This window comes from Onychostruthus taczanowskii, unplaced genomic scaffold, assembly GCF_017590055.1.
Source record: "Onychostruthus taczanowskii isolate IOZ18803 unplaced genomic scaffold, ASM1759005v1 scaffold43, whole genome shotgun sequence".
In the NCBI taxonomy this organism is placed as follows: Eukaryota; Metazoa; Chordata; class Aves; order Passeriformes; family Passeridae; genus Onychostruthus; species Onychostruthus taczanowskii.
The window spans coordinates 3940786-3967172 of NW_024501792.1; the positions used below are offsets into that span (position 1 = coordinate 3940786).

A 26387-nucleotide genomic window follows, 5' to 3' on the forward strand; every position below is an offset into this window, starting at 1 on the left:
ACTGTAATATGAATCCAAATCTGGGTCCTGTTTAGCCCTAATTTGGTTCCTATGAGTATTAGGTGTGGGATTCTCTCAAGGGTGCTCCTATATAAAGGCCAATTTCCACTCTTAAAAAATAAAACTGCTTCACACTAGGGACTGGATTCTAAGAGATTATTTTAGTGCATTTCCCATTTGATTGGAGTGTATCCTCCAGCCCCAGCCCCTTTTTCTGCTACTGCAGAGCTGGTGTGAAAAGCCACCCTGGAGCAGTTCCCAGTCCCCTCTGATGGAGAGAGCAGCACCCTTGGGAAGGGGATCCTGGGCTCAGGCTCTGCTTGTTCACCATCTGGTGGTGCTGCCACCATGGGTGACTCTGTTTGAGACTGCCAGACTTGCTGAGATAAAAACTGAGGTACAACAGGCCCCTTCTCCCAGCCAAAACCCCTAAATTCCCTCCCCCTCCATAACTGTTGTCAAACCTTTGTCACCCCCCCGCCCCCACCACTGTCCCAATTCCTTCAAAAATTTTGAAGCACAATTTTACCTTTGAACTGTGGGAAAAATGTAATCCTGCAATAGACTTGGTTATTTTTAGCCCTAACACACAGAACTATTAAAATGCTCTGGGTTTGATTGCTGGCTCACGGTGCAGAAGTCTCCCCTTGGACTAATGACATTGTGTATTTCCTGATATTTCAAAGGAAAATATTTTTTGTAAGTTATTTTCTCCCTCTGTATATCAGAACTGTTGGGGAAAAGTCTCATTCTTTAGTTCCCAGCCACAGAAGCCTTTACAAAAATGTTCCTTTTAGATGCAATGGCTGAAGCACCACTTGGAAGGAAAGTGTTGGATGCTGCTGGCTGCTCTATGGGAACAGGTATTGTTACCTTGGATTAAAACTCTGCACTCAAGTAGATTTCTTCTCTTATTGTACTAGCCTTCCAAGTTCCCTTCAGTCTGCAAACCCTACAGTGGAAAGACATTTTTCAAGGACTACCAAGTTTTCATAGCGTTGAAATAGTTTCCAACTGATGTCCTCTCGGAGCTGCATGTTTTGGTTCACTGATCTGAATTCCAGTCCCTGCTGGGTTCCAGCCTTCCCTCCTTGGAAGGAAACAACTTTCAGAAAAATGCAAAGGACGGAGTCCTGAGCACAGCCCTGCACATTTGCTCTGCCCACAGGAGCCTGGGCCCTCTCAGCTGTCCCAGAGCTGCTGTGGCCCTGGGGAGCAGAGATAGGTGTCACCACACCTGGCCAGGATGGAGTGTGTTCCAGCTGCACTGTCTGTTCTCAGTTTTAAACAAACTGTATTTAAATTTGTTAAATAAAATGATGGTTTCTAAGAGCCAGAATACCCTGCACCTCCCTTACAGACACAGTCTGGTGTTTCTCCTGGTACTGGCACAGAAAGCAGCAACTCCTTGGAGCTTCTGAAGGATTCACAGCTCGGGTTTGATCTCCCCCTCTCCCTAAGGAGGCTGCAGCTCCTCTGTGCCTGGAGCTGCTGAGTTAAAACAATATCATGTTTACCTAAATCCTGAGTTTCTGTTTAGAGGGACAAAAAAACCCCCAAAAAAAACAGGACCCAAGATCCCACAGCAGCTTTAAGGAGAAAGCAGGGATGGGTTTCCCCACTTGCAGTCCCTTTGCTTGTACCCCAGCCAAAATCTGATCCCTGCTCATTTTCCAAGGGGGAATGTCACCTTTAGGTGCTTCACAGTGCGAGCAGTGGTGGAGAGGGGACTGCAGGACTCACTTGATTTCTCCACCTTGGAAATTCTCATTCCTGCCTGGCCTGAAACATGATGATACATTTGACAGAAGACAAAACACATCTCACTTTTTAAATTTTTTCTTTTTTTTCCCTTTTGAGAGAGAGACGACCTCCGTAATAAAACTTAGTGGGAAAAAAAAGCTGAAATTAAAAGTCATTTGACAACCACCTTGCCTTCCAACAAAGGAACACATAATGGCCTTTTTGCAGAGAGACTTGCTAAAATCTGCCTCAAAGCACACCAAATGGTTTTCCACACCTGATTACTCACATGTGCACCAACTATTTTCTCCCTACCTAATTATAAAAACGAGGAGGCCAACGTTAGCACATTTTGAAAGTCCTTGGAAAGCTGAGCTCAGCTTCTGGTTCAGATGGCTTCAGTTCTTTCTCTCTCTCTCTCTCACCTGCCTCCAGCACCTTTTTATTCCCCCACATCCACCAGATGGTGCAGAACATGCGCAGCCATCGGGGCTGGGGGCCTCAGCAGGGCAGGGGATGAGCCGCATCATCCATCCATCCATCCATCCATGGAACAAGGGCGCTGCTTCCTCGCTGTCCTCTCCTCTGACCTCACTGCCAGAGGGCAAATCCTTCCCCAGGCTGGAGTGGAGGTTAGCATGCCCGAGCGCTGAGCCAAGCAGGAGTGCTCAGGGTGAGCCAAACGTGGGACAGCAGCTCTCAGTCCACGTACTGGGTCCGTCCTAGGTAAGGGATGTCCACGGACTGGATGATCCGGCCCGCCGTGCGCTCCTCGAAGATCACAATCTGCACAGGGAGAGAGAAAATCCCTTCTTGCAAAGCCTGGGGGGCTGCAAATGTTCTTAGGAGGAGGGGAAGGAAGCACCATTTCAAGAGCTCAGTCAGTGTGGGTCTGAACAGGGACTGAGGCTCTGCCTCGGCACCACGTGGTGAGGGATGAAGCAGCATCACATCAGGTTTGTCTTGATTTCCAACCTGAGGCAGAGCTGTGAAGTTCAGCTGCCATCCCTGTCAGCCTTTAATGGCTGTCAGAGCCAGAGCCAGCTTTAGAGCAGCACCTTCCCTCATTTTCAGAGCTCTTAGGACTTCAGAGCTCACTGTCCTTCCCCTCTATTGCACTGGCTTTCAGCTAAAGGATAATTGCTGTCCTGTGTGTGTCTGGCTCTTTGGGACAAGGACCTTTAACAACCCCAACAGGCACAGAGCAATCCCAGCAGAGTCTCTCACCTCATTGCCCCCTCTCCTTAGCCAGGGCCCAGGAAGGTAAAGAGTTTCCTGAGGTCCAATCTTCCAGTATCTTCCCAGGTTCTGACCATTGACAAACACCACTCCTTTCTCCCAGCCCTGGAATCAAGGCAGAACACGAAATTACTGATGCAGCTCTGCTGCCTCGTTAGCATCCCCACAGGAAACCAAATCTGCTTTCACACTTGCATTCTTTCCAGCCACTTTCTGCAGGTTTTCTGCTTGCTTTCCCTGTGCAAATCCCTGCAGCCAGGAACATTTAAATGAGCCCTGTTGAACAGGACTTATCCTTAATGTGCTCATTAAAAGGATAAAGCTTTCAAAGATGTGCAATTTGTGATTCGTGCTTGTATAGGAATTTTCTTCCTTTTGAACAGGAAGAACTTTATTCCTTCCCAAGCATGGAATATCTGCCCTCACCTCTTTCCCAGGTGACAGAAAAACTGAATTGCTGCTGGCTGGCCTGATTTACAGCAAATATAATTTTCCCAGTCCATGGGAAAGTGAGCAGGACAGTAAGGCTGGGCAGAAGGTTGGCTCTAAGGAAGGGAAATCAGAGGAGGAAGTTTAATAATATTTAAAACCTCATCTGAAGTTCTGTGCAGTCTCCAACAGAAGCATGACAGGAATGCTAACTCCCATGCCATGGCCACAAAGAAGTGACTCTTTCCATGTCACACTGAGGAGACAGGAATAAAACAAGGCCCTCCTTTATTTTCTGTGCCCATTGCTCCTCTGCAACTAGAAAACAGCATTTGCATGCCAGTAAAAAAGGGCTGAAGTGGTCACTGGCAGCTCTGCAGGGTCAGTTTTCTCACAGGACCTCTCCAGACTGAGCAGAATTACCTGGAGGAGACCCTCAGAATAATGCCCTAAGAGAGAGGGGGAGTCTACAGACACAGAGATCAGTCAAAGCTGTTGCACAAGTCTCTCTAACCAGCTTTTTAAAAAAAAAAAAAAACTTGACCAAGAACAACCAGGACTTGCCTGCAGCTTCAAGAAGGTGTCTTGTGGCTGCTGCTCTATCCACAGCCTCCCGCGGAAGAACGCCGGCCCCACGAAATAATCCGGGACCGTGCTCCAGCCAGACACGTGCTGCAAGCTGCAACAGAGGGACACATCACACACAGGGGCCACCTGCCTCTGTCCCCACCACCCACAGGGGCCACCTGCCTCTGTCCCCACCACCCACAGCCCCGGCAGGACAAGCTGTGCTGCAAGAGGAGGACACCTGGGGCTGTCACCACCTCTGGGGCCTCAATGCTTTTTACAAGAGCGAGTGGTGACGGGACAAAGGGGAGAGGATTCAGGCTTGAAGAGAGCAGGTTTGGATTGGATATTAGGAAAAAATTCTTCCCTGTGAGGGTGGTGAGGCACAGGGTGCCCAGAGAAGCTGTGGCTGGCCCTGGATCCCTGGAAGTGCCCAAGGCCAGGTTGGAGCACCCTGGGATAGTGGAAGGGGTCCCTGCCAATGGCAGGGGTGGGGTGAGAGGATCTTAAAGGTCCCTTCCACCCAAACCATTCTGGGATAAAAGCTCTGCTTCACGTTGGCTGCTGAGGATCCTTCAGATCTGCCAGGGTGCTTGAAATGTCTGTGGCTTGCTAAAGGAGACTGCAGAACTGACAGGACTCAAACCAGACATTCCTGCCACGGCTCCTGGCGAGGGACACAAACACATCCGTCCAAGTGGGCAGTAATTAGGGGAAATCTGACATGACTTCTTACCTGTGGCAACAATTTGGGAGCAGGGCACAAGCAGAAGAGGAAATAAGGAGAGCAGAATCCCACAGAAGCCTTGAGCTCCTGTAAGAACATGTTCCCTACAGCCCTTACAAACTGCATCTCTTGGACTGGGGGAAGTTATTGATCCAGTGCAGCCTGGCTGCTACTGAATTATTCAACTAAAAGCCTGTGACAGCTCCTTTCACAACACTCCTCTCCCTCCTCCCCCGAGGGGACTGTGAGCTGATTGTGTTTCAGTGCTGCTGGTCAGCAGCCAGGAGCTGAGGGTAGTGGTGACTAATCTTGCTTTTGTTTGGCCATGGCAGCTCACTTGCTTTAATGCTCCTCACTGGAAATATTCCTCTAACACCCTGCAGTCCAAAAGGTTGTGAGTTACCCCATCAATAAGAATCCCCTCAGCACTTGGTAAAACTGCCCTTAGGCATTTCAGAATGTGAACTTTTTTCCTTTTAAAAGCCTTTTGGGTTTAACGTGGCCTCTCTCTCTCCCTCCTACACAGAATGGGGCAGCTGTGATATCTTGGGGGATGGACCTAAGTTGCTTGCTGGTATTAAAAACATCACTGAAAAGAGTGTCTCTGGATTGTGGCCAGAGTCCATAGGGCATCTGCTGCCTGAAACATTTGCTGAGGTTTTCTCTGTGTGCTGACAGAGGCTCTTCAACATCCCCCTGCTAAATTTCCTCCCCTGAATTAAAGCAAAACAACATAAAAGAGAGGGAGCCATCTGGATTGTTAATGCACTATCAGTAGCTTTCTAGAATTAATCCATCCCTTGCCAGGCTGAATTACTAAATATATCAGCCAGATTGGTAATTTCCAGAAAGACCTAAAATTTCCAACATGTGGGTGTGAGGGGATCCTTCCCTTTGGACAAGCCTGGATTTACCTACCTGATCTCACCCTGCTGCAAGGAAATCTTTAAACCCTGCACCGTGGGATTAGATTTCTCCCTAAATGATGGTATGGATCAGCTGGCACCAGTTCCTGCACTATTTCAGGCAAAAGCAGCAACAAAACTATCAGTGCAAAAATCCACCTCCCCACTGTTACCTCATTTAGCTGCTCCCCATTAGACACTGCGCTGCTGGAAAACAGGTGGTTTGAAATGAAGGAGGAAAAAAATAAAGGTTAAAATCCCACAAACCTTTTCATGAAGGCAGGTTTCATCTCCAAACTGTAAATCTTGAAGTTCCTCAAGGGGGTTTTATTCAAGAAGACGTCACCAATTAAGCCTGTGAGAGCAATGGGGGTAATGAGGAGTTGAGGAACAGCTAAAGCTGATGGATTTTGCTATTTGGATCTGAGGAACAGCAGGAGATGGAAAGCAGCCACGTTCTGCAATGGAATTAGAGTCCATATGGTCCCATTGCTCATGCAGATTGAGTGGGGAGCATCTCTAAACTCTGCCCTCTCCATTCTCTCCTTTCCCTCCCAGCAGAACACCCTGGGATGTGCTGGCACAGGCAGCACCTGGGGCTTCTGGGGACTGTGGGGTTGGAGCTGACCATGCACAGAATTTTTTAATGCAGTCAATCACTTCTCTAACAGGCACAGCAAAACATAACTGAGCCAGCAACAACGCCCAGGGCTGCTCGGGGCTTTTCATCCCAGGATTTTAAGGCACCTGAAGAAGTCATTCACCTTTAGCAGCCTTTTGTTGAAGTTGCTCTCTATGAAGCAGGCAAAGCCTGCTGCTAATCACAGCACTGAGGCTGCCTGGGCAGCACTGAGGTTTATGCAACGTTTCTGCATTAAATAAAATCTATACAGTCACGTGCCTGACTCCATTAATCTATTTTGTAGAGCTTTTGCACATAGTTCCCCACTAAAATAGAATCAAACCCTTCCAGCTTCACCACTGTGTGTGATAGGCTTGAGCATTTCAGTCAATTCTGCTCCAGGGGATGCAGTTCCCTCCTCCTGACATTGTGTGAGCTTTTAAATGGTGTGATTCTCCAATATCAACCCCTCCAGGGACAACACAGATTAAAAAAGGTATTTTCCTTCCCTCCCTGTGAAGTAATATGCTCACAGAGCAAGAGAAAGGGAGCTGAGCATCACCTAGGAAACCTAGGGCAGAGCAAGATTCATTGATAGCCCTGGGTTCAGCTGTACCCTTATAAAATAACCTTGGTGCAGGACACTGAGCAGCCACTGCTTTTTCTCTGATCACTCCAGACAAGGGTGAGGCTGTTTTTTAACACATTCCCACTGTGTTGTAGCCCAGCTCCCCCACATACATGTGTTAACAAACACCTGCAGAACAGAGCAATGCTCATCAAAGATGTCATAATCACATCCCTCCAGCTGGATTTGGGCAGGAAAATGTCTCTGCTGGAACCTAGAACTCAAGTGTCCATAACTGTGCCACCGTCAGTGCAGGTGGGAATAAAATAATCAAAATATTCTCAGAACATTCAACAATTCCCACCAACTCCCAGTCCTGTCCAGCACCACGAGAGCTGTGCTGGAGAGGTTGGTTTTAAAAGAAATTAACAGTCACAGCTGTGGCTATTTCAAAAAGCTTCCAGGTATTTGTGATGTGTGCAAAAGAGTTGAGCCCCTATGGTTCTTAAGGTTCTTAATAGTTTTAGACAAAGAAACATTTATTCTAATTATGGTCACAGTGATTTAGGCACTGATGTGCCTTGACAACCTTCCACACTTCCTCAGCAGAATGTGACACACCTAGGGAGTTTTAGAGTCAGCTCCTGCAGTTTGACTGCCCACAAGGTTGTGTAGCTTAATGAAGGAATGGGACTATCCTTGGCTAAGGATTTCTTGTTTAGATAAACACCAGTCTCAGAGGCTGTGAGATTCTAAAGGAGTGAGTAGCTGGCTATAAAGCAGTGACAAGTTCTTTGTTACAAGACAATACATAATTTTCTAATCTAATGGACACATGCTACAAGGTTTATTTTGCTTTACTAACTTATCACCTTTCTTCAGTTCTACTGCACTGTGGATACTTTTACTTAATAGGCTTCTGTCTCACATCCACACAGATGCTTCTGCTGTAACTTTTAAACTCTTACTTTATTCTATACAACCACACCCCTCCACTATAAACCCTTCACCATCTTGTCAATGCAGTTTCCTACATTATAAACCCTTCACTGTCTTACCCAGTGCAGTTTCCTACATTACAAACCCTTAATTATCTTGTTAATGCAGTTTCCTACATTACAAACTCTTCACTATCTTACCCAATGCAGTTTCTCACTCACTTAAAGCATATTCTTACTTACAACTATAGAAACATAAGTTTATAGTTTTTCTAATTAATGTTTGTGTACTTTACTTTCACATCAATCCCAGCTCCTTCCAAGGCTGCAGATCAGACCCTCCTGTATCTGTAGAAGTTTCTGTCTTTCCCACAGTTCTCTACTGCAAACAGTGAGGAACTCACAGCCTTTGCACAGATTTCTGGGTTGTTTTGGTTTTTTTTTTATCTTGAATTTTTAGTTCCCATTTTAATAGCACCCACAGAGCCAGAAATAGAATTTGACACAGGACAGGCTTGTGCCATAAACTCTCCCACAAGCCTTAAGTACAACAGTGCATCCACCCCTCACCTGCCCCCACAGCCACCACAGCCCTGGTGAAATGTGCCCAGTCAATACAGTGCCAGGTCTGCCAGGGTGAAACTGCTCTCAGAGCTAAACACAGACATTCCCCCTCATTTAATTTGAGACCCAAGAGCCTCCAAAGCCCCTTAAAACCTGCTTTGTGCTAAGGAAGAAGAAGCCTGCAGAGATTTAACCTGCAAAAACAGGGTACAGGTACTCAAGGTTGTGGCTGTGCAAGAAGGCTGGCAGATTTTGTGCAGCAAGGGCTGCAATAAGTTGAATTTTGTCCATGGAAAAGCATTCAGACCCCACTTTTCTATCCCAAATGGTAACTTGGCAGTAAAATCCCACAATTTGTGTCTGATTAGGGTACCAAGCTAGTCTGGGTCAGGAGGAGGAGCCTTTCTGAGACTTCTCCCTCTTCAGTGACCTTGCCATCCACACCCTGAGCAATCCCCTGCAGTTACCTGTCCCTCAGGAATGGAGAGCTCCACTGTGTTGTAGTCCAGCTCCCCCACATACATGGTGTTAACAAACACCTGCAGAACAGAGCACAGGAGAGCAGAGCAATGCTCATCAAAGATGTCATAATCACAGCTGGATTTGGGCAGGAAGATGTCTCTGCTGGAACCTAGAACTCAAGTGTCCATAACTGTGCCACTGTCAGTGCAATAAAATAATCGAAATATTCTCAGAACATTCAGCATTCTGATGTTTAAAGATGTTACAAGTTTTAGCAAAGTGGAACTGGAAATTAGCAACTGGAAGTTGAGCAGAGCAATTGCTCATCAATGATGTCACAATGACATCCCTCCAGCTGGATTTGGGCAGGAAAATGTCTCTGCTGGAACCTAGAACTCAAGTGTCCATAACTGTGCCACTGTCAGTGCAGGTGGGAATAAAATAATCGAAATATTCTCAGAACATTCAGCATTCTGATGTTTAAAGATGTTACAAGTTTTAGCAAAGTGGAACTGGAAATTTCATTAGAAGCTGTAATGGTTTGGGGCTTAGGTGAGAAGTGGAAATTTCATGTTTTCTCCCCATTCCCTGGCTCCACCCAGCCCCGTGCCCCTACCTGTGCCCGGTCCCGGACGTGGTCCCTGGTGTGCAGGTGTCCCCCCCCAAAAATGACAGTCTCATAGAGCACATATCCATAGGGCTGCCCAATGCTGTCGTTCAGATGCAGATTCTCCATGTTCACAGGGAATTCTGACTTAATGGGCTGCAGAGGAGAAGCAAATTGAGCATCAGGAGTGGAAAGTCTTGTAGGGGCAGCTCATTTAAAGCAGGTGCTTCACTCTGCCACAGGTGAGAGCCTCCCAGCTCTGGTCCAACCCAAAATCCCTCCTGACCCAAGTACCAGAAAAAGGAGCCAAGGACTTGCAAAAGTGCAATTCCAAGAGAAGAGAACGAGCAGTGACAAAGCTGAGATAAAACATTCACTGCTCTTCCATAACCTTGATTAAAAAATTCCCCCAACCTCATCCTTTTGGGATAACGAGGCAGAGCACAAATTGCTCTAAAAGTTGATTCCTTTTAGGTGTGGCATGCATTAAAAGAGGTGTCACTACCTGCAGAAGTGCTGGCAGCACATCCCAGAGAGAGATGTACTGGTGCAAGAGGATGGCACCATAGGAGGCCTTGCTCTCAATCATGGGAGGCAGAGGAAGAGGCTGGCCTGGGGTGCAGAAACAAAGATGGAACAAAGATTTCAGACAACACAAATTCAAGATCCCTCCCTTGAATTCAAGATACCTCCATCCCAGACCTCCTTTGCTCCTCCTATCCTTAATTCCCAACCAAGCAGAGCCCCAGAAAGGCCAGATTCAATAATTCCCAACCAAGTAGAATCCCCAGAAAGGCCAGTTTCAATAATTCCCAACCAAGCAGAATCTCCAGCAGGGCCAATTTCAATAATTCCCAACCAAGCAGAGCCCCAGCAGGGCCAGTTTCAATAATTCCCAACTGACCAGAGCTCCAGAAAGGCCAGTTTCAATAATTCCCAACTGACCAGAGTCCCAGAAGGGCCAGTTTCAATAATTCCCAACTGACCAGAGCTCCAGAAAGGCCAGTTTCAATAATTCCCAACCAAGCAGAATCTCCAGCAGGGCCAATTTCAATAATTCCCAACCAAGCAGAGTCCCAGCAGGGCCAGTTTCAATAATTCCCTGACTGAACAGTGCAGTGGCTCCCGGGTAATTACCAATTAGTAATTGGGTAATTACCAATGACCATGCTGAAGAGTTGTCTCAGCTTGAAGAATTTGGATGTGTAGTCCCCAGCCTCTGTCAGCACAGCATCATAATCTGGAAAAGCAGAACGTCAGCACGTGTTTTAAAAACATAAAGCAGCTCTGGGATGGCTTCATGCAAGAAATAAAAACCCCAGGCACAATTTTCATGGCATTGTCTAGAGTATGGAAATCTGTACACTTTAATCTGAGTGAACATCACTAAACAGCCACAAAATTCCTTAAATTAGAGAAGAGCCATTCACACTTTCAGAGATCTAATTTGCACACATCCAGAATTTCCCAGAGGATAAAGTCAACAATTAACCGTTTTAACCACGGGCTGTTGAGATGAAAAGAGATTTATAGTAAAATTTGACTTGGTAAATTTAAAAAATGGTTTTTTGGATCACCATGTGTCCCTAGAAAAAAGAGATATCAATTCATCATCTGTGACAGCTCTGTTTACAATTCAGAATAAGGGAATCCCCCACTTCCTGGAATGGCTGGGAATGAATTAGAAACACTCATGTAAGCTCTCTTTTAAACAGGAATTTACTTCTGGGCTGTCCTACCTCATCTCTCAGGACAAAGTGGCTGTGCTGATGCCTTCTCAGACCAGCCCAGGGCAGCCAGAGCTGCACAGGCAAGGCAGTGACAACAAACTCACCATAACTGGTGACATCTGACTTGTACTCATCAGCTTCCAACGCCCCGCTCATGAAACCAAAGTTGGTGCCTCCGTGGAACATGTAGAGGTTGATGGATGCTCCTGTTTTGAGGATGCTTGCTACAGTATTCACCATCTCTGCAAAAAAAAAGAGATTTTTTTTTGCAGTGCCAGGGAGGCCACAGACACAAATCTGGGCCAGGAATTAAAATCAGCCACGTTCTGTCAGTCACAGTGATTTGTGTTGGGATTTCCATCTTGCCCTCAGTAAGGGGCAGCACATCTACTGATGCACTTAAATACCAAACTTATTTAGTACTATTAAAAAATACAAAATTATTTGAACGTATTAAATATTTAATATCTAATACATTCAAATAATCCTCTCCTCCAGGTGACAAAAGGGTAAAACTGGAGGCCTCCAGCAGGAATTTTGCTTTTAAGAAGAGCTGCAAGGACTCCTCAGCCAGACTCCTAATGACCCAATTACAAAGACAATTGCAGAAGAATGAGAGTCGTTAAACCAGTCCTGTACAGCTCTGCTTTCACTGCTCTTCAGATGCCCTGGGGGTTTGTTTTTTCAGTAGTAACCTTCCAAATGAGCTCTGAACTCGGGAGAAGGTGCTGCACTCACAGGGGGCTGTGAGCCAGTGGGGAAGAGAGAGGGAAATGTGGCTGGGAAATCGGGATTAAAAGGAGGCTGAGTCCTCCAAAAATTGGAGAGACCCCAGGGGAATGCCCCATGGCCTCTGCCTTGATTGGAATAAAGTTCCAGGACTCCTCTGTCTCCTTTTTCGACATCAACCTCTGGTGTTTGTGGGTTAATTTTCCTGGCAGTTTCACTCGGTTTTGGGTGGGTTTCAGGTTAGTTTCATGCAGTTCTGGTTCTTTTCACTCAATTTTGGGTGGTTTCCCCCAGTTTTAGGTCATTTTCACTCAGGTTTTTTTTTTTTTTTTTTTTTGTCAGCTTCAGGAAGTTTTTGGTGGTTTCACTCAATTTTGGGTGGGTTTCAGTCAGTTTCAGGCAGATTTCACTCAGTTTTTGGTGTTTTCTCTCAGATTTGAGTCGGTTTCACTCAGTTTTGGGTGGTTTCATGTAATTTTCACTCAGTTTTAGGTCAGTTCCACTCGGTTTTGTGTAATTTCCAGCTGCACATGTCCAGCCCCATCAGCACCAAGTTAACCCTGTAGGTGCTGAGGTAGATCAGGCACAGGTCCCCTCTCTCATTTTTGGGTGTTTTCACTCGGTTTTGTGTGCAGGTTGAGCCCCAGCAGCACCAGGTTAACCCCGTAGGTGCTGAGGCAGACCAGGCACAGGTCCCTGAGGCTGAAGAGCAGAACCCCCCCAAGCCACACGAGGTGCTCACCATCTGCATCAAAGACATAGTGAGGGCCTCCCCAGTTATCAAACCACCCCGTCCAGTACTCCATCACCATCTTAGGCTGGTCTTTCTGTCAAGAGAAAAACAAAGTTAAAATAGATTCAGGACGGGCCTGCAGTCACCACTTTTTTTCTAGAGCAGCATTGTTCAAACCCAGCGTGGTGTCACACTAAGACACTAAATAAAACAACATGGACACTGGAACTCCAAGGTAAGAAGAAGAAGGGAAGTTTATTTCCTGAATCCAGTATTTATAGACTTCCAAAGCCAGTTATCAAACCACCCCGTCCAGTACTCCATCACCATCTTAGGCTGGTCTTTCTGTCAAGAGAAAAACAAAGTTAAAATAGATTCAGGACGGGCCTGCAGTCACCACTTTTTTTCTAGAGCAGCATTGTTCAAACCCAGCGTGGTGTCACACTAAGACACTAAATAAAACAACATGGACACTGGAACTCCAAGGTAAGAAGGGAAATTTATTTCCTGAATCCAATATTTGTAGACTTCCAAAGGTGACAGTGGTTTGGAGGATGAAATTGTCACCTCTTCAAGGACACTGGACAAACTAAGAGTCTATCAAATTTCTCCTCCTCCAGAGAGGAATGTAAAAACAATCATTATTCACAGAAAATGTGTGAGAAACTCCATTACAAGAATGCCAACATGAGAAGGCTCAGAAGAACAGGGTGACAGCGTGGTGCTATGGTTTTACAGAGGGTTTTCTTCTCAACTGGTACAGCCAAAAAGGCACCTAAGGAGCTCTGGGTGTGTGAAGAACAAGAAGCTGCGGTCCAGCAATGCCCAGAACAGGCAAGCAAAGCTTTGTGCCTCTGCTAATCACAAAGCACAGAGCACACAATCAGGTGCTGTCAAACACTGCTGGATGCTGCTGTTTGGAGAGCTGTAGCAAAGGGACAAACCAACTGTCAGTGTTTAGTTCTTGCTGAAAACACACATTTATAAATGTCTGCTTATCTGCCACGCCACTGCCAGCTGAGAGCTTGCAGGTGCAGGGCAGCCAGTGCTTGCCAAGGTACAGCAGCAGACCTGAGCTGCTTTAATGCCTTTTTAATGCTGCATATGGTGCTGGCAGGGAAGAATTTGCAGGAATTAGGTCTTCATTAAAGGCTCTGCACACAGAGCAATTGCTTCCCATTTGTCACTGCCTGGCAGATCCCTGAGGCCCTGCAGGATCCCTCCTGTCCCCGTGGCATGGGCAGGGCACTGTGTGCTCAGCCTGGCTGCCCCTCCAGCCTCCTGGGCTTTAATTCCAGGCAATTTTGTGATAGGGGTTTTGTTAATGCCACAGGAATTGGCTGAGGTAAGTGGCATTAAAGAAACTCGTGTTTCATTAGGAGAAAACAACAGCCTGTAATCATCTAAACATCCCTGGAAATACATTTAATCAGTCCATCCCCAGTGAACCAGTCAAAGAAGGGATTTTATCACCTTCTGGAACAAAAACCCATGACAAGGAAAAGATGAAGCAGCTTCATAACCCCTACAAACCCTTCCTCTCCCAAAATTGCTGTGGCAAAGGAGGAGCTGCTCCTTTGGGGCCACATGTGGTGGGGAAGGTGCCACCTTCTGTTCATTTGCAAGGTTTGGGCAGTTTTGGCAGACCTAAAGGAGGTGGAAGCACTTCCAGCAGAGCCTCTTTTGCCAGCAGAGGGAAAGAAAACAAATGCAAGCTGTAGGATTGAACATCCAGCATGCCAGCAGGGTTCCCTCCACAGCCAGGCAAAAGCCAAGAGGTGAGAAGAGAATTGATCAGGGCTGGGGGCAGATCTCAGCTGCTCACATCCTTCACCTGCAGCAAGCAGAGCACAGGGAAAGAGGACACGGAGGGGGTAAAGAGAGAGATAACCTGTCACTAACCCCAAAACCTGCCACTCCCTCATCACAATCAGGACACTGTTCACACCAAGTGTTCATTAATTAATTAATTCCCTCCCTGAGGCATACCTCTGCAGCACAGAGGGGTTAAAAATGCTCAAGTGGCACAGTAAAACCTCATAAATCTACCCTGAATGAGGTGAACAGCCATCAGAGTGCACAGACACAGCTGCAGCACGTCAGCAAAGAGCACCCACAGCACCAGGGTGAAAGGGCTTGGGAAAAAGATGATGGAAATTCAAGAGAGATCTGACAATTGTGCACTGGGATGCTCTGGGTATCACCTGAAGAAGTCTAACCCCTACCAGTTAACAATGAAAAGCCTTTTTAGAAGGACAACAGGACACTTAAATCCTCCTTCCCTGATTCCAGGAGGATTTGGCCTCATGAGAAGGAAGCCCTGATCCAACACACAAATCCCAAAGAGAGTATCAGTGCTTCACTTCCAGGGCTGGAAAACATGGATGAACCAAGTATTTCTGCAGCTCACCTGTACTGTGTCCAGGTATTTCAGCAGCCCAGGCTCCAGCTTCTGAAAGTTAACAGTGGCCAGTGCTAGTGGGAAAGGAAAAATGCATTAATTTAGACTCATCCAAAATGTCTAGGGGATCATCTCCTCAGCCCAGAGGGAGGGAACTGCAACACCTTCTGCACCCCAAAACAACCTCCTCACAAAGTCCCCATCAAAGCCTTCACTTGCTATGCAGAATCCAAGTGAACCACAGCACAGAGTGGAATCCTCCCAGGCCATCTTTCAGCTCTAATGTGCAGAGATATTAGAGAGAGAGAGCATCAGAGCAGCTCCTGGGGTGTCACCAGCTCTAATTAGAGCCTGTAAAGCACTTGGAGATCCTCACTTAAAAGGCACCACATAAAGGCAAACTTATTACCAAGTCCTGTCTGGATGGCACACTGCTCTCCCAGGCTTTAGCTGCAGGAATCCCTTCCCAGACAATATCCTCCAGCTTGTCATGTCTGTGGGGGTGAGCCAGAGCAGCCACAGGGCAGGAGAGCCACAGAGAGCTGCAACTGAAGAGTTCTCTGTGCTTCTGCCCGTCCTCAGGCTCTGCAGTAACTTCAGTCTGACAATCTTGGAGGTCTCTTCCAACCTGGTCGTTCTGGGATTCTGAGAGGGAACACCTCCTGCAGGACAGGAGACCCTAATCTGGGATCAGTGTGCCAGCCCCTGGTAAGCATTTCAACCATTTTTGTATCTCCCAGCCCTCAGTCACGCTGATATTTCTCCCAGACAAACTCTGCAGCAGCGATGATGTGATTCAGCATTAAAAATTGACTTCTAACAAGAGAGCTGCTATCAAACCCAGCCCCAGTTGTGTCAGGCAGAGCACTTCAAACAGAATATTTACAGAAGGAAAAGCTCACTTCTCACTATTTATACCTTGATTCTAATAGGCTGACCTATGTAGTGAGCTGAGCTGGAGAATTCAGCACAGAAAACACAAAAGGAGAACAAAATAAAACGTGGATTTAGCACTGATGTAATACATGAGCTGGCAGTTCTGAAGGAGAACATGCCCAGCTCTGCTTTTCATGCAGATTAACAGCACCCCATGGAAAAGAGAACCATTCCCAGAGCCTTATTTATCCTTCTCGTGGGATGTTCTTCCCACACCCACGCACACAGGGCATCCCACCAGGGTCTGGAGAGACAGCAGAGGCTTTGTCACCCATCAGCTCCCAGAAGGGCTTCACCAGGTCAGACCAGCTCAGGATTCTTGGAATCAGATTGGGTTGGGATGGAGGGGACCTTCAACTCATCCTGGAATGGCAGGGACCCCTCCCACTATCCCAAGTTGATCCAAACCCTGCCCAGCCTGGCCTTGGACACTTCCAGGGATGGGGAGGGATTCTTGCCACTCCTTTAACCCCTTCCTCACCACCCTGCTGCTCCTCACTTGGAGCCCTGGTTATCCCACACATCTGTGAGGAATGGCTGAGGGAGCTGGGGGTGCTCACCTGGAGAAAAGGAGACTCAGGGGTGCCCTCCTCACTCTGCACAGCTCCTGAAAGGTGCCTGTGCTCAGCTGGGGCTGGGCTCTTTCTCCAGGCACTGACAGAGCCGGAGCACACAGCCTCCAGCTGCACCAAGGGAAATACAGGTTGGATAGCAGGAAGAAGATTTTCACAGAAAGGTGATAAAGTTCTGGAATGGCTGCCCGGGGAGGTGGTGCAGTCACCATCCCTGGGGGTGTTTAACAAAGCCTGGATGTGGCACTGGGGGCCAGGGTTTAGGTGAGTTGTTTGGGCTGGGCTGGACTCGATGATCTTGGAGGTCTCTTCCAGCCTGGTCATTCTGTGAATTCTGTGATCAGTGACATGCTGGCTTTAACAGATGGTTGTGACATCCCAGAGGCAAACTGGGATCAAAGAGCTCCCAAACGATGAGGAGCTCTGAGGCTGCCAACATCCCTCAGGAGATGAGGCCAAGGCAGGGATTTCTCCTTTCTCCTTCTCCTGACAGCTCAGTGGCAGGCAGAGAGTGACTCTGTGTGGTCACAGCTGAAAACTGCTGCACATCCAAAAACATCCACAAGATATTTTCACCATGCTGGTGAAGGCCCATGACTCAGTAAATGAATTTATCCCTCTCATACTGACATGGAAAAGCAAAAGGAGGGAAAAAAAAAGGAGGAGGAAGTCTTTCCCTTTAATCATCTCTGTGCCTGAGACTGGAAATTTAACATTATTTATACCTGAGTGATAACAGGAGCATTCAAAGGCTGTACTCTGCAAACACTAAATTTGGGGAGTATTTACACCCCAGGCAATTGGCAGGAACATAGGAGAGAGCAGAGGCCAAGAACAGAGTAAATCCCAGCTGAAATTACCCAAAATTCTGAGAATCAGTGCCCCAATCAGACAGATTTAGGGCACAGTGAAACTCAAGCAGCTGCACCTCCATTTCTTCACAGGAAAAAAGAGGAGGGTGCTAAGCAGTATTTAAAAAACATATTAGAATTATACTTCATAAAAGGGAAATGGGCATCTTTCTGCATTCTATATAACTGGCACCCTCCTTTGCCCACCTAAGGTTTTACACCCCAAAATAAGCTTGCTGAGAAGATAATGCTGCCCCACAAACTATTGCTAAATTTACTGCTTAAATGTAGAACTCAAAATCAAGGTTTTAATGGACCTTTTTTTCATTCTCTTTTTAATTGCAAAGCATCTGCCTTAGGAAGGAGTTACTACTGTTAGTAATTGCTGAGGAACTTGTTCAGTATCTATTGAAATGAAGCAAAAAGTAGCATTTTTAGCTTTGTAGTCAGGTGAAACATTAAGAAACGCTGGGTGCTGCCATCTCCTGACTCAGTGGGAAGTACAGATGCCCATCCCTTCACACAGTGTTACACTTCATGTAGAAAATAAACCATTCTAAACCTTTCTGGGAGGGGTTTGGGTTTGTCCTGGCTGCACCATCCAGCCAAGGGGTCCCTCCTGCCACAAACAGAACTCAGGGGGTGCAGAGGGTGAATTAAAGTCCTGTTTTCCTTCCTCAGCTCTACAAGCACTCACCTCCTTCCACCAAGCCAAAGGACAGCCCATTCTTGTTGTCTGAGGTCATCAGCAGCTCCACAATCCCTCTGTTTAACAGGGCCTAGGTCAAAAAGAGCAAAAGCCATTGTGTTAACAGAGTTGAGCATTTCCCAGGATATTAAAGCACTACAGCATCACCTTCTGTGGGGACAGCCTGCAACTGGCAGTGCCTTGTAATAAGTATTATCCCTGTGACATCTCCCATTCCTCCTGAAGCTTCCCTGCCTACTTTTCCCAGCTTAAAGACCACTGGAAGATCTTATTTTGTTTTAGAAAGCTGGATTGGTTTCTCACTGATGCATCCAACTTCAGGATTTTAGCTTCTGAGATCAAGGTAATAAACAGCTTCACTGCCTTCATCAAAAGAGGGATTCAGGTGGAAGGAGGAAAGGAAAAGCAGCTCAGGCTTCTGACTGCCTGACAGCGAGAGCTGAAAAGAGGGAAGAGCTGATTTTTCCACCACAGGACAGCTCAGGTACAAATGTTTTTCAAAAATCAATGAATTTAGTGGTTCCTCAATGTTACAGCTCCAGAGGAAACAGCACTTTAAGGTTCTAAAATCCACCTGCACACATGAGGTTCCTCCCATCAGGATTGTTCTCTTGCAGCTGGTCCTGAACCGAACAATGTCTGATGTTTGGAGGAGATCAGTTGTTAATTAACCACTCATTTCACTGCACCTCCACTGGAAGTCACTCCTCCAGCTCCCAGGAGCTCTGAGAACAAGGCTTCAGTCTCTTCAGTCTAGATTACTAATTGTGAAATGTGATAAAACCCTTTGTTTATTGTCCCTGCCTGCATTAAGAGCAGAGCTGGGCATGAGACATTGCAACACAGAGCCTCCAGACGAACCCAGCCCAGAGGCAGGACAAGCTGGTGACTTTATCAACCCATCCCCACCAAATTTATACCTGAACAGATGCTGGCTTCTGACAAAATTCAGCTGCTGAGGGAACCGGAATTTCTAGCCAATTTTACCAAGGTAATTCTTTGAGCACTGCATTAATGCTAAGTTTCTTACCCTCCTTTTGAGTGTAAATGCAAAACAGAGGAAGAGCAGAGCTGCCACACGTTCAGTGCCTCCCAGAGAGCAGCAGAGCAGCAGAAATAGAAGCTCAGTTCTGAGTGGGAAGGGCCATGTCAATACATCCTGTCACTTTTATGAAGGCAAAGGGAAGGTGCCTTCATAAAAGTGACAGGATGTCACTTCATAAAAGCCTGAGTGGGAAGGGCCATGTCAATACATCCTGTCACTTTTATGAAGGCAAAGGCATTGCACCCAAAAAGGGAGGTAAGCACAGGGAGCTGAGGTTTTGTGTGAGCTGTGGGTGTTATTTAATGAGTTTATTAATTCCTGGAAGATGCAACTTGGTCACAGATGCTAGATGTGAATGAATCACCTTGCCACAAACAGAACAAAGACTCGGAACCCCACCTCACATCACAACCCACTCCAACCAAAAACAAAGCCCTGCAAATCCTGCTTTCCCACATTTTCATCTCCAACCACTATTTTATACTGCCTCAGATGCAAATTGCACACAATCCCAGAATATGATGAAACAGCACTGCAAAAATACACCCACAGGCTGGCAGGGAGATGTGTCCTGACAAGTCTGAGACAGCACAAACTCTTTCCTCACCAAGCCTTGGAAAGCAAGGCCAAGCCTGCAGGCTGCTCAAACCCCCAGAGTCTCTGTGTCCCCTTCATTCAGGGCTCTGAAAATCACTTGCTTGCCATTATCTCTAATTTGTTTGTGTACAAACTTCATATTTAACCTTGTAAGGGGAGTTAAACCACGGCACGAGCTGGAGTCGGTGCAGGAGCTGGCACAGCCCTAAGGAGATTAGCACTCCTGCCATGGATTTGTCTGTTTGAGGAGCCTCTGGACTCCCTGAGCAATGGGACAACCTGAGCCTCAGGGTGCTCAGGGGTACCCAAATGCTTTCAGAAGGATCCCATAATCCTGTAGCAGAAGAGCAAGCCCAGATGGGTGACCCCCCTGATGTGCAGCAATACCTTCCAGCATTCAGTGAGAAGAAATTAAACAACAAACCCAGTGAGGCACACTGCAGATCTCATTGTCTGCCAGCCCTGCACTGGTGCTGGGGGCAAACAAGCAGGTCAGACTGCTGTGAGATCCACCAGGATAATCCAGCCTCCCTGGGCATGGGCCAACTCCTCGTCCCTGACTCAGAGCAGCCAGGGCACAGTTTAATCCCTTTTTGACAGGAGTAAGGGAGGCATTAGGCAAATTAACCTGCCTAGTGCTGAGGCCCAGATTACACAAGTTTAGGAGCATGCTGGTGACTTGTTCCCATCAACTTTTCCGCCAGGAAAGTTAACAAAGGGAAACCTTTATCAAATATCATCTAGGAGAGGCAAAAAAGGACCTGCAGGTGAGAGCTGCTTCAAGGCCAGCTGTGCAATACAGACACTCCCCAGCTCCCAATCTCCCTCTTCTCTGGAAGATATAAGAACACAGATTTATCAGCACTGAGAGGGTCATGTGCCAACTCTTCCACTCCTGGAGGAAACATCCAAGGAAAATACAGCTGGTGCTTTCAAGAGTCTCTCAAACCACACTCAGAAAAAAATAAAACACTGTAGGGAAGGTGATGTATGGGAGAGATTGACACAGAAACAAGTACAAGTGCCACCATTACCATTTTGACATAGGTCATGTAGTTTGGGTCTTTGGCATAGGAACCATATTCATTCTCCACCTGTACTACAATGATGGGACCGCCTTTCTTGTACTGTGGGGGACAAAAATGGAGAAGGAAGGTGTTCACCATGATTTCCAACCACAGGGACCAAAATCCCACGAGCTGGCAGGAAAGATGCACCAGCATCAGATGGACTCAGCTCCACCCTCCCACACTGACAGAGGAAATTACAGCTTGTGCTGATTCCTGGAGCAAAACTGGTGCATTTTTGCAACAGTTTTTGGTTATTGCCTGACTCTGCTCTGTCACACAGAGCCCATAGTGCCCTGTCACCACTCCCAGCCCTGCAGAGGGACCAGGATGGTGCTGAAACATAAACTCTGAGGATTTTAGAAATTTTAGAGGAGCTAAGATTTTAGTTAGAGATAACCTTTACTGGAGTTAATTAAAATAAACAGGTAGGCCTTGATGAAGATAAGAGTTAGTAGTTAACTAATAATTGATTGCTTGTCAACACAATGTTTGGTTAGCTGGGTTTATAATGAAGAATATAGAAACTGACAAATAGCTTTTAGGAACATAAGACAATTGTGGGCCTCCTCTGTTCTGAAACCAATTGAAGACAGGGAATGGGAGTACTTCCAAAGGTTCATTTGTCATATTTGCATTGAAAAGGTAGAAAGGTCAGAACGAGGAAGACTCCATTTACTTCCTCATCTTGGGACCCGTGAAAGGGACCCCCAACCCATTTCAAGGAACAAACTACACATGCTTAATAGCTTTTGAACTAATCAGCCTACGAAGCAGGGAATGGGATGTACCAAAATGATGAATCTGTATTTGTATTTTGGGTATTCAACACTTGTATAGATAAAAGGACTCTGTAATCACCTGTGAATTGCCGTGCGTATTTGGGAGCTATCCCACACTAAACATTACATACACTTTCTAACTTTAAACTGTTAGAGAGTCTTTGTCCTCACAGCTGGATGTTGGTACTAGATGCATATCTATTTTTTTAATAAATCAGTGCTTGCCTGCAGAGGGACAACAACGCGCATCAGGCGGTCAAAGTAGGCGTCCACAGCTTCTGTGAAGCCCTTGTACGTCGTCCTCAGCTGCATCTCAGGGTCCTGCAGCAGCCAGCTGGGGAAAAGCAGCAGAGGGGATGTGTTACACACTCCTGTCCAGTCAAGCAGAGGTATTTCAGCCACTGGCACCAAGTCCCACCTGGGCAGGGATCATTGGTGTCACCTGGCAGAGCCCACAGTGACAGCCCGAGTTGTGAATGACACCTCGTGTCCATCACCCACTTTTAAATAAATCCAATTCCCAGTCTCTTCCTCTTCTTTTTGTTCTGCATTTCAGGCCCAAACTCATTTCATTACCTCTACCAATAATATTTCAAGGATTAATCTTACCACTCTAAATTGAATTCCCTGCATTCCCAAGGGCACTCTACAACCAAGCGCTCCCTCAAAAAATCCCAAGCCTTTCTCAAACAAAAGATTTCTGTAATTGTTCCTACTGTTTGTACTGCTGATTTACAAGGCTGGGTTCTGTTTGAAGTTAACAGAAAAAAGGGCAATTTGTTGAAGAGCAGAACAATATAATGCTGTAACAATTTAAGGGGAATGAGCCTATATCCTCCTTTTCTCAGCAAAATGAGGCCTTAACTAATATCTTTCCAAAGATTTGAATATTCATCTCTTTGCTAAATGTGGCTTTGTGGACTTAAAAAAAAATCTCCTCTTTAGCTGGCAAATGAGAATAGTACTGTTGCTCTTTATTAGAATTTTTAATCTGTCTGATACAAAAACCACATGGGTGATGCGAAAACAACTGACAACAGATGCACTTCTCATAATCTAACCTGGAGGTGGCTTCTGGCTCTGGTCATGAGAAGCTCTGATCTCAGGACTAAGTCCCTAACACCTCAACTCTGATGTCAAAGGCAGGTGAAAAGTGGAAAGTTAAAAAAATAATCCCCAAGTATCTCCACTGAGGTTTGTGCTCTGTGCAGTAAAGAAAACAAGTGGTAACCTGGCACTGGCTCCAGTCAGGAACCAGGCAAGTCCCAGAGCTCTCAGAGCCTCCTCCAGCTGTGTTCTTCAGGGAAAACACAACAGGAGGTTGGCAAAGTTGTGGGGTTTCATTACTGCCAGCCATACAATGCAGATTTCTACTAGCACTTTTAAAATGGAGCTGAGATGGAGCAAATTCTTACACCAAGCTGTAAATCCTGTCCATGTTATGCAGAGTCAAGGTGCAACAGCAAGATGGGTTCCTCCAATTCTATTTTCTTGCTGTAACCATTATACCACAAAACAATTATTATTATTTTACACACTAAACAAATATAATTAGAAGAGCTCCATAAGATAATGAGCTGCCTTGGGAACACAGAAAATAAATATTCCCATCAAGAAGCCAGCCATTCCAAAGCAATTCCTTTGAAGGAGACTTGACTGTGTGATCAGGAGCTTGGGATTTGTCTGTCCCTGATGCTTCCCTGAAGTGAACAATTTCCACACTCACCTGGGCAGACCCCCGAGGTCCCACTCTGAGCAGATGTAAGGTCCAGGGCGCAGAATCACCCACAGGCCATTTTTAGCTGCCAGGGAAAGGAAGGCCCTGGGGATCCAGACACAGGAATTATTGTCTGCTGCAGAACCCCCACCCCTAATACTCCAATCACCACTGAATTTAGGTAGCAAAGCAGAAGGGAATTGCATGATGAAGCAACCACACTGGATTGGTGCTAAATTGATTAAGTTCCCAGAACCCCAGAAGGATGAGGAAGGGGAAGGATGAGGAAGGGGAAGGAGTTCCCTTTGCCTGATCAAAGCACATCTGGAAATAACATCTTCACCCAAACATCACACACCCCCTGCCCTCCAAAGAGGAGTATTTCACAACAGAGCTGTCTGTGCCACTTACCTTAGGTCCAGGTTTTTACTGAAGTCAAACTTGCCTCTTTCCTTTTCGTGCAAGTTCCACGGCACGTACCTGAAAGGCAGGTGAAGGGTGAGCTCTGGCATGCTCAGGGAAAAACTGAGACCCCACTATTCTTTTCCCACAATAAGAAGCATGGAAATACATCATTGTGGCCCAGTGGAGAGGCTGGGCAGGGAGGGCACTCACGTGGTGAGGGTGTTGAGGCCACAGGCTCTCATTTTGAGCATCCGATCCTCCCAGTACTCGCGGGGCACTCGGAAGTAGTGCATGGAGCCCCCGAAAATGCGGAAGGGCATCCCTTCCAGCAGGAACTGGGAGTTCTCTGTCTGCAGGCCCAGGGTCCTCCCCCACAGCCCCAGAGGGGTCAGCTCACTCCAGTTAAACCTGGAAGAGAAAAGGAGACGTGTGAGCAGCCAGTCCTGGGGAAGGAATGTGTCCTACCCATTGCACCTCACCCAGCAGGACCAGCTGTGACCTGCCTGCTTCTCAGGCAAGCCACACTCTTGATCCTACAGAGCATAGAGATTGCTCAGAAGGCTCTAAGTCAGTTTGGAGACCTTCCCAAATGTGGATTTAAATCCATTTAATTTATTTTTTAATTGACATAGGTCATGTAGTTTGGGTCTTTGGCATAGGAACCATATTCATTCTCCACCTGTACTACAATGATGGGACCGCCTTTCTTGTACTGTGGGGGACAAAAATGGAGAAGGAAGGTGTTCACCATGATTTCCAACCACAGGGACCAAAATCCCACGAGCTGGCAGGAAAGATGCACCAGCATCTGTTCCCTCCTGAACCCCCAAGCCACTGTGCCACACTCTACAACTGACACTGCTCAGGCATGAAACTCTCTTGCTGAAATCATGGATGGGCAAGTTTTCACTCACAATTCTCACAAACACTTCCCTAACTTCTGGAATTCAACATCTCCCTGTTCTGCAGTAGGAAGGCACATGGCTGATTTCCAGACCCATGTTCCCACAGCAGCTGCATCTCATCATTACCATCCCAAATGTCTTGGGGACTCTGGTATCTTCCAACTCAAAGCATGGAAAAAACAAAAGCCCCTCACCTGTTCCCTGTGAACAGAGAACCTTTTCCTCAGTTTAATGAACCCCCTGGATTATATTCACCCAGGACAGACTAAATCAGCTGTTATCACCAACTTACCTCTGCCCACACCACTGTTTGTGTTAATCCTGAAAATGTTATTTTCCAGAAGAACCAGAGCCACGGGGCCAGCAGCTCCTCAGCACTTACCAGGGTGAGCTGCTGTCACAGCTCCTCTCAGGTCAGCTCCTGCACTACTCATGGCCTTGTAAGCCCCCAGCTCACTTTGGCTGAACCAAAACCCCGTTTTACCAACAAGACACAGAGCAGTGTCACTGCCTCCCTGAGCCCACCCCATGAACACACAGACGGTCAGACAACGGCAGCTTGTTCCTTATCAGAGCCAGATGTGAGCAATGAATTCCCAGCTCCAGAAAGCAGGAATGACCAGCACATTTGGGAGAAAATCACAGTGAGAGAGGAGAGGAACACCTAAGGCTCCAGCTGCTGCCTAGGCTACGTGTGAAGCAGTTGTTAGCAGAGGGTGAGGATGCTCAGAGGTCACTGCTAACCAGCAATCCTCTGACAGGCCAGGGGGACTAAAAGGAGCTGAATCTAAGGCTTGCAGGGCACTGCACGGGCTGGCTGACAAGCTCAGAGGGTACCTGAGTGGCACAGCATTCTCACAGGGCTCTGAAACAACCGGCAGCAGGCAGGGGTAATACCTGGAAAAGGAAGCCAGGTTAGATATTCACTATCCTCCTAGATATTCACTGCCTCCACACAAAGAGACTCACACTGATTGTCCAGCCATTCCCAGTGATATATGGTCTCTTCAAGCCAGGTCTTATAAGCTCTTGGAGATTTATATTACACCTAAGATAGCTCAGCTACTTTAGAAGGCACAAAATCAGCAGGACGGCTTTTGTGGTAGTGTTGGAAACAGAAAAGTTTTAATAAAAGGAAAAACAACAAGACTCTTTACAGAGAAAACCCGAGCCAGGGGCAAGAGGCTCTTGCTCCTGGTAAAACACCTCACAAAAGTGATTAATTCCTTTGTTCTCTTCTTTTTCTAGTGAATTGCTTAGGTGGGACCTTTTGGCTTTTGTCCAACTGGCATCCTTAAGTTTGAGGTGAAGTCCCCAAGGTCCCATGAGGTGTGTTTTTACCTGAGGAGAGAAACTTCTGGACTTTTTTCCTTTTTAAGGGGACAAAGGATAGTTTGGTCACTCCATGAACAGGGGCACATTCCTACATCCCAGAAACAGTGCTGAGCAAGGAGACTCTGCTGTGTCAGAGTGAAAACAACAGCTCTTGATGATGGTGCAGCTCAGGTAGGAGAAATGAGTACAAAAAACCAATCTGACACATTTAAAGTGTGCCTGAGTAAGAACAAGAGCTAACATGCTCATCTGCAAGAGAAACACAGCCAGAGAATGATGGCACGAGGTTGGGAATGGCAGCATTACTCCCAAGGAATTGTGATGAATTTCAGCAGCAGGGGAAAGGGTTCTCAAAGAGGATACCCCATGGCCACCTGGCCCTCTGTGCTGCTAAATTACAACTGTGACTTTGGCAAACCACACCAGCAGCTACATCTGTTTTCCAGAGGTGGAAAGCTCAAAGTGGTCTGGAGATAGAAAACTCCAATTTTTAAAGATTAGA

The 26387-nt window shown here is 46.7% G+C and overlaps 1 protein-coding gene across 1 annotated transcript; it reads right to left on the bottom strand.

Moving 5' to 3' along the window:
* Nucleotides 1-1823: 1823 nt before the first annotated feature.
* LOC121340773 (beta-galactosidase-1-like protein 2) lies at nucleotides 1824-26253 on the bottom strand. Its single transcript, XM_041413741.1, has 20 exons — nucleotides 26249-26253; nucleotides 25388-25447; nucleotides 23856-24053; nucleotides 23652-23720; nucleotides 23250-23345; nucleotides 21749-21857; nucleotides 20709-20801; nucleotides 18021-18102; nucleotides 14974-15038; nucleotides 12573-12657; nucleotides 11206-11343; nucleotides 10531-10611; nucleotides 9877-9983; nucleotides 9381-9527; nucleotides 8770-8841; nucleotides 6974-6989; nucleotides 5878-5965; nucleotides 3976-4090; nucleotides 2971-3087; nucleotides 1824-2529 (listed from the first exon to the last, which is right to left on the bottom strand). Exons 1-20 carry the CDS (start codon nucleotides 26251-26253, stop codon nucleotides 2443-2445), a joined length of 1830 nt encoding a protein of 609 aa, XP_041269675.1. The 3' UTR covers nucleotides 1824-2442.
* Nucleotides 26254-26387: the final 134 nt, after the last annotated feature.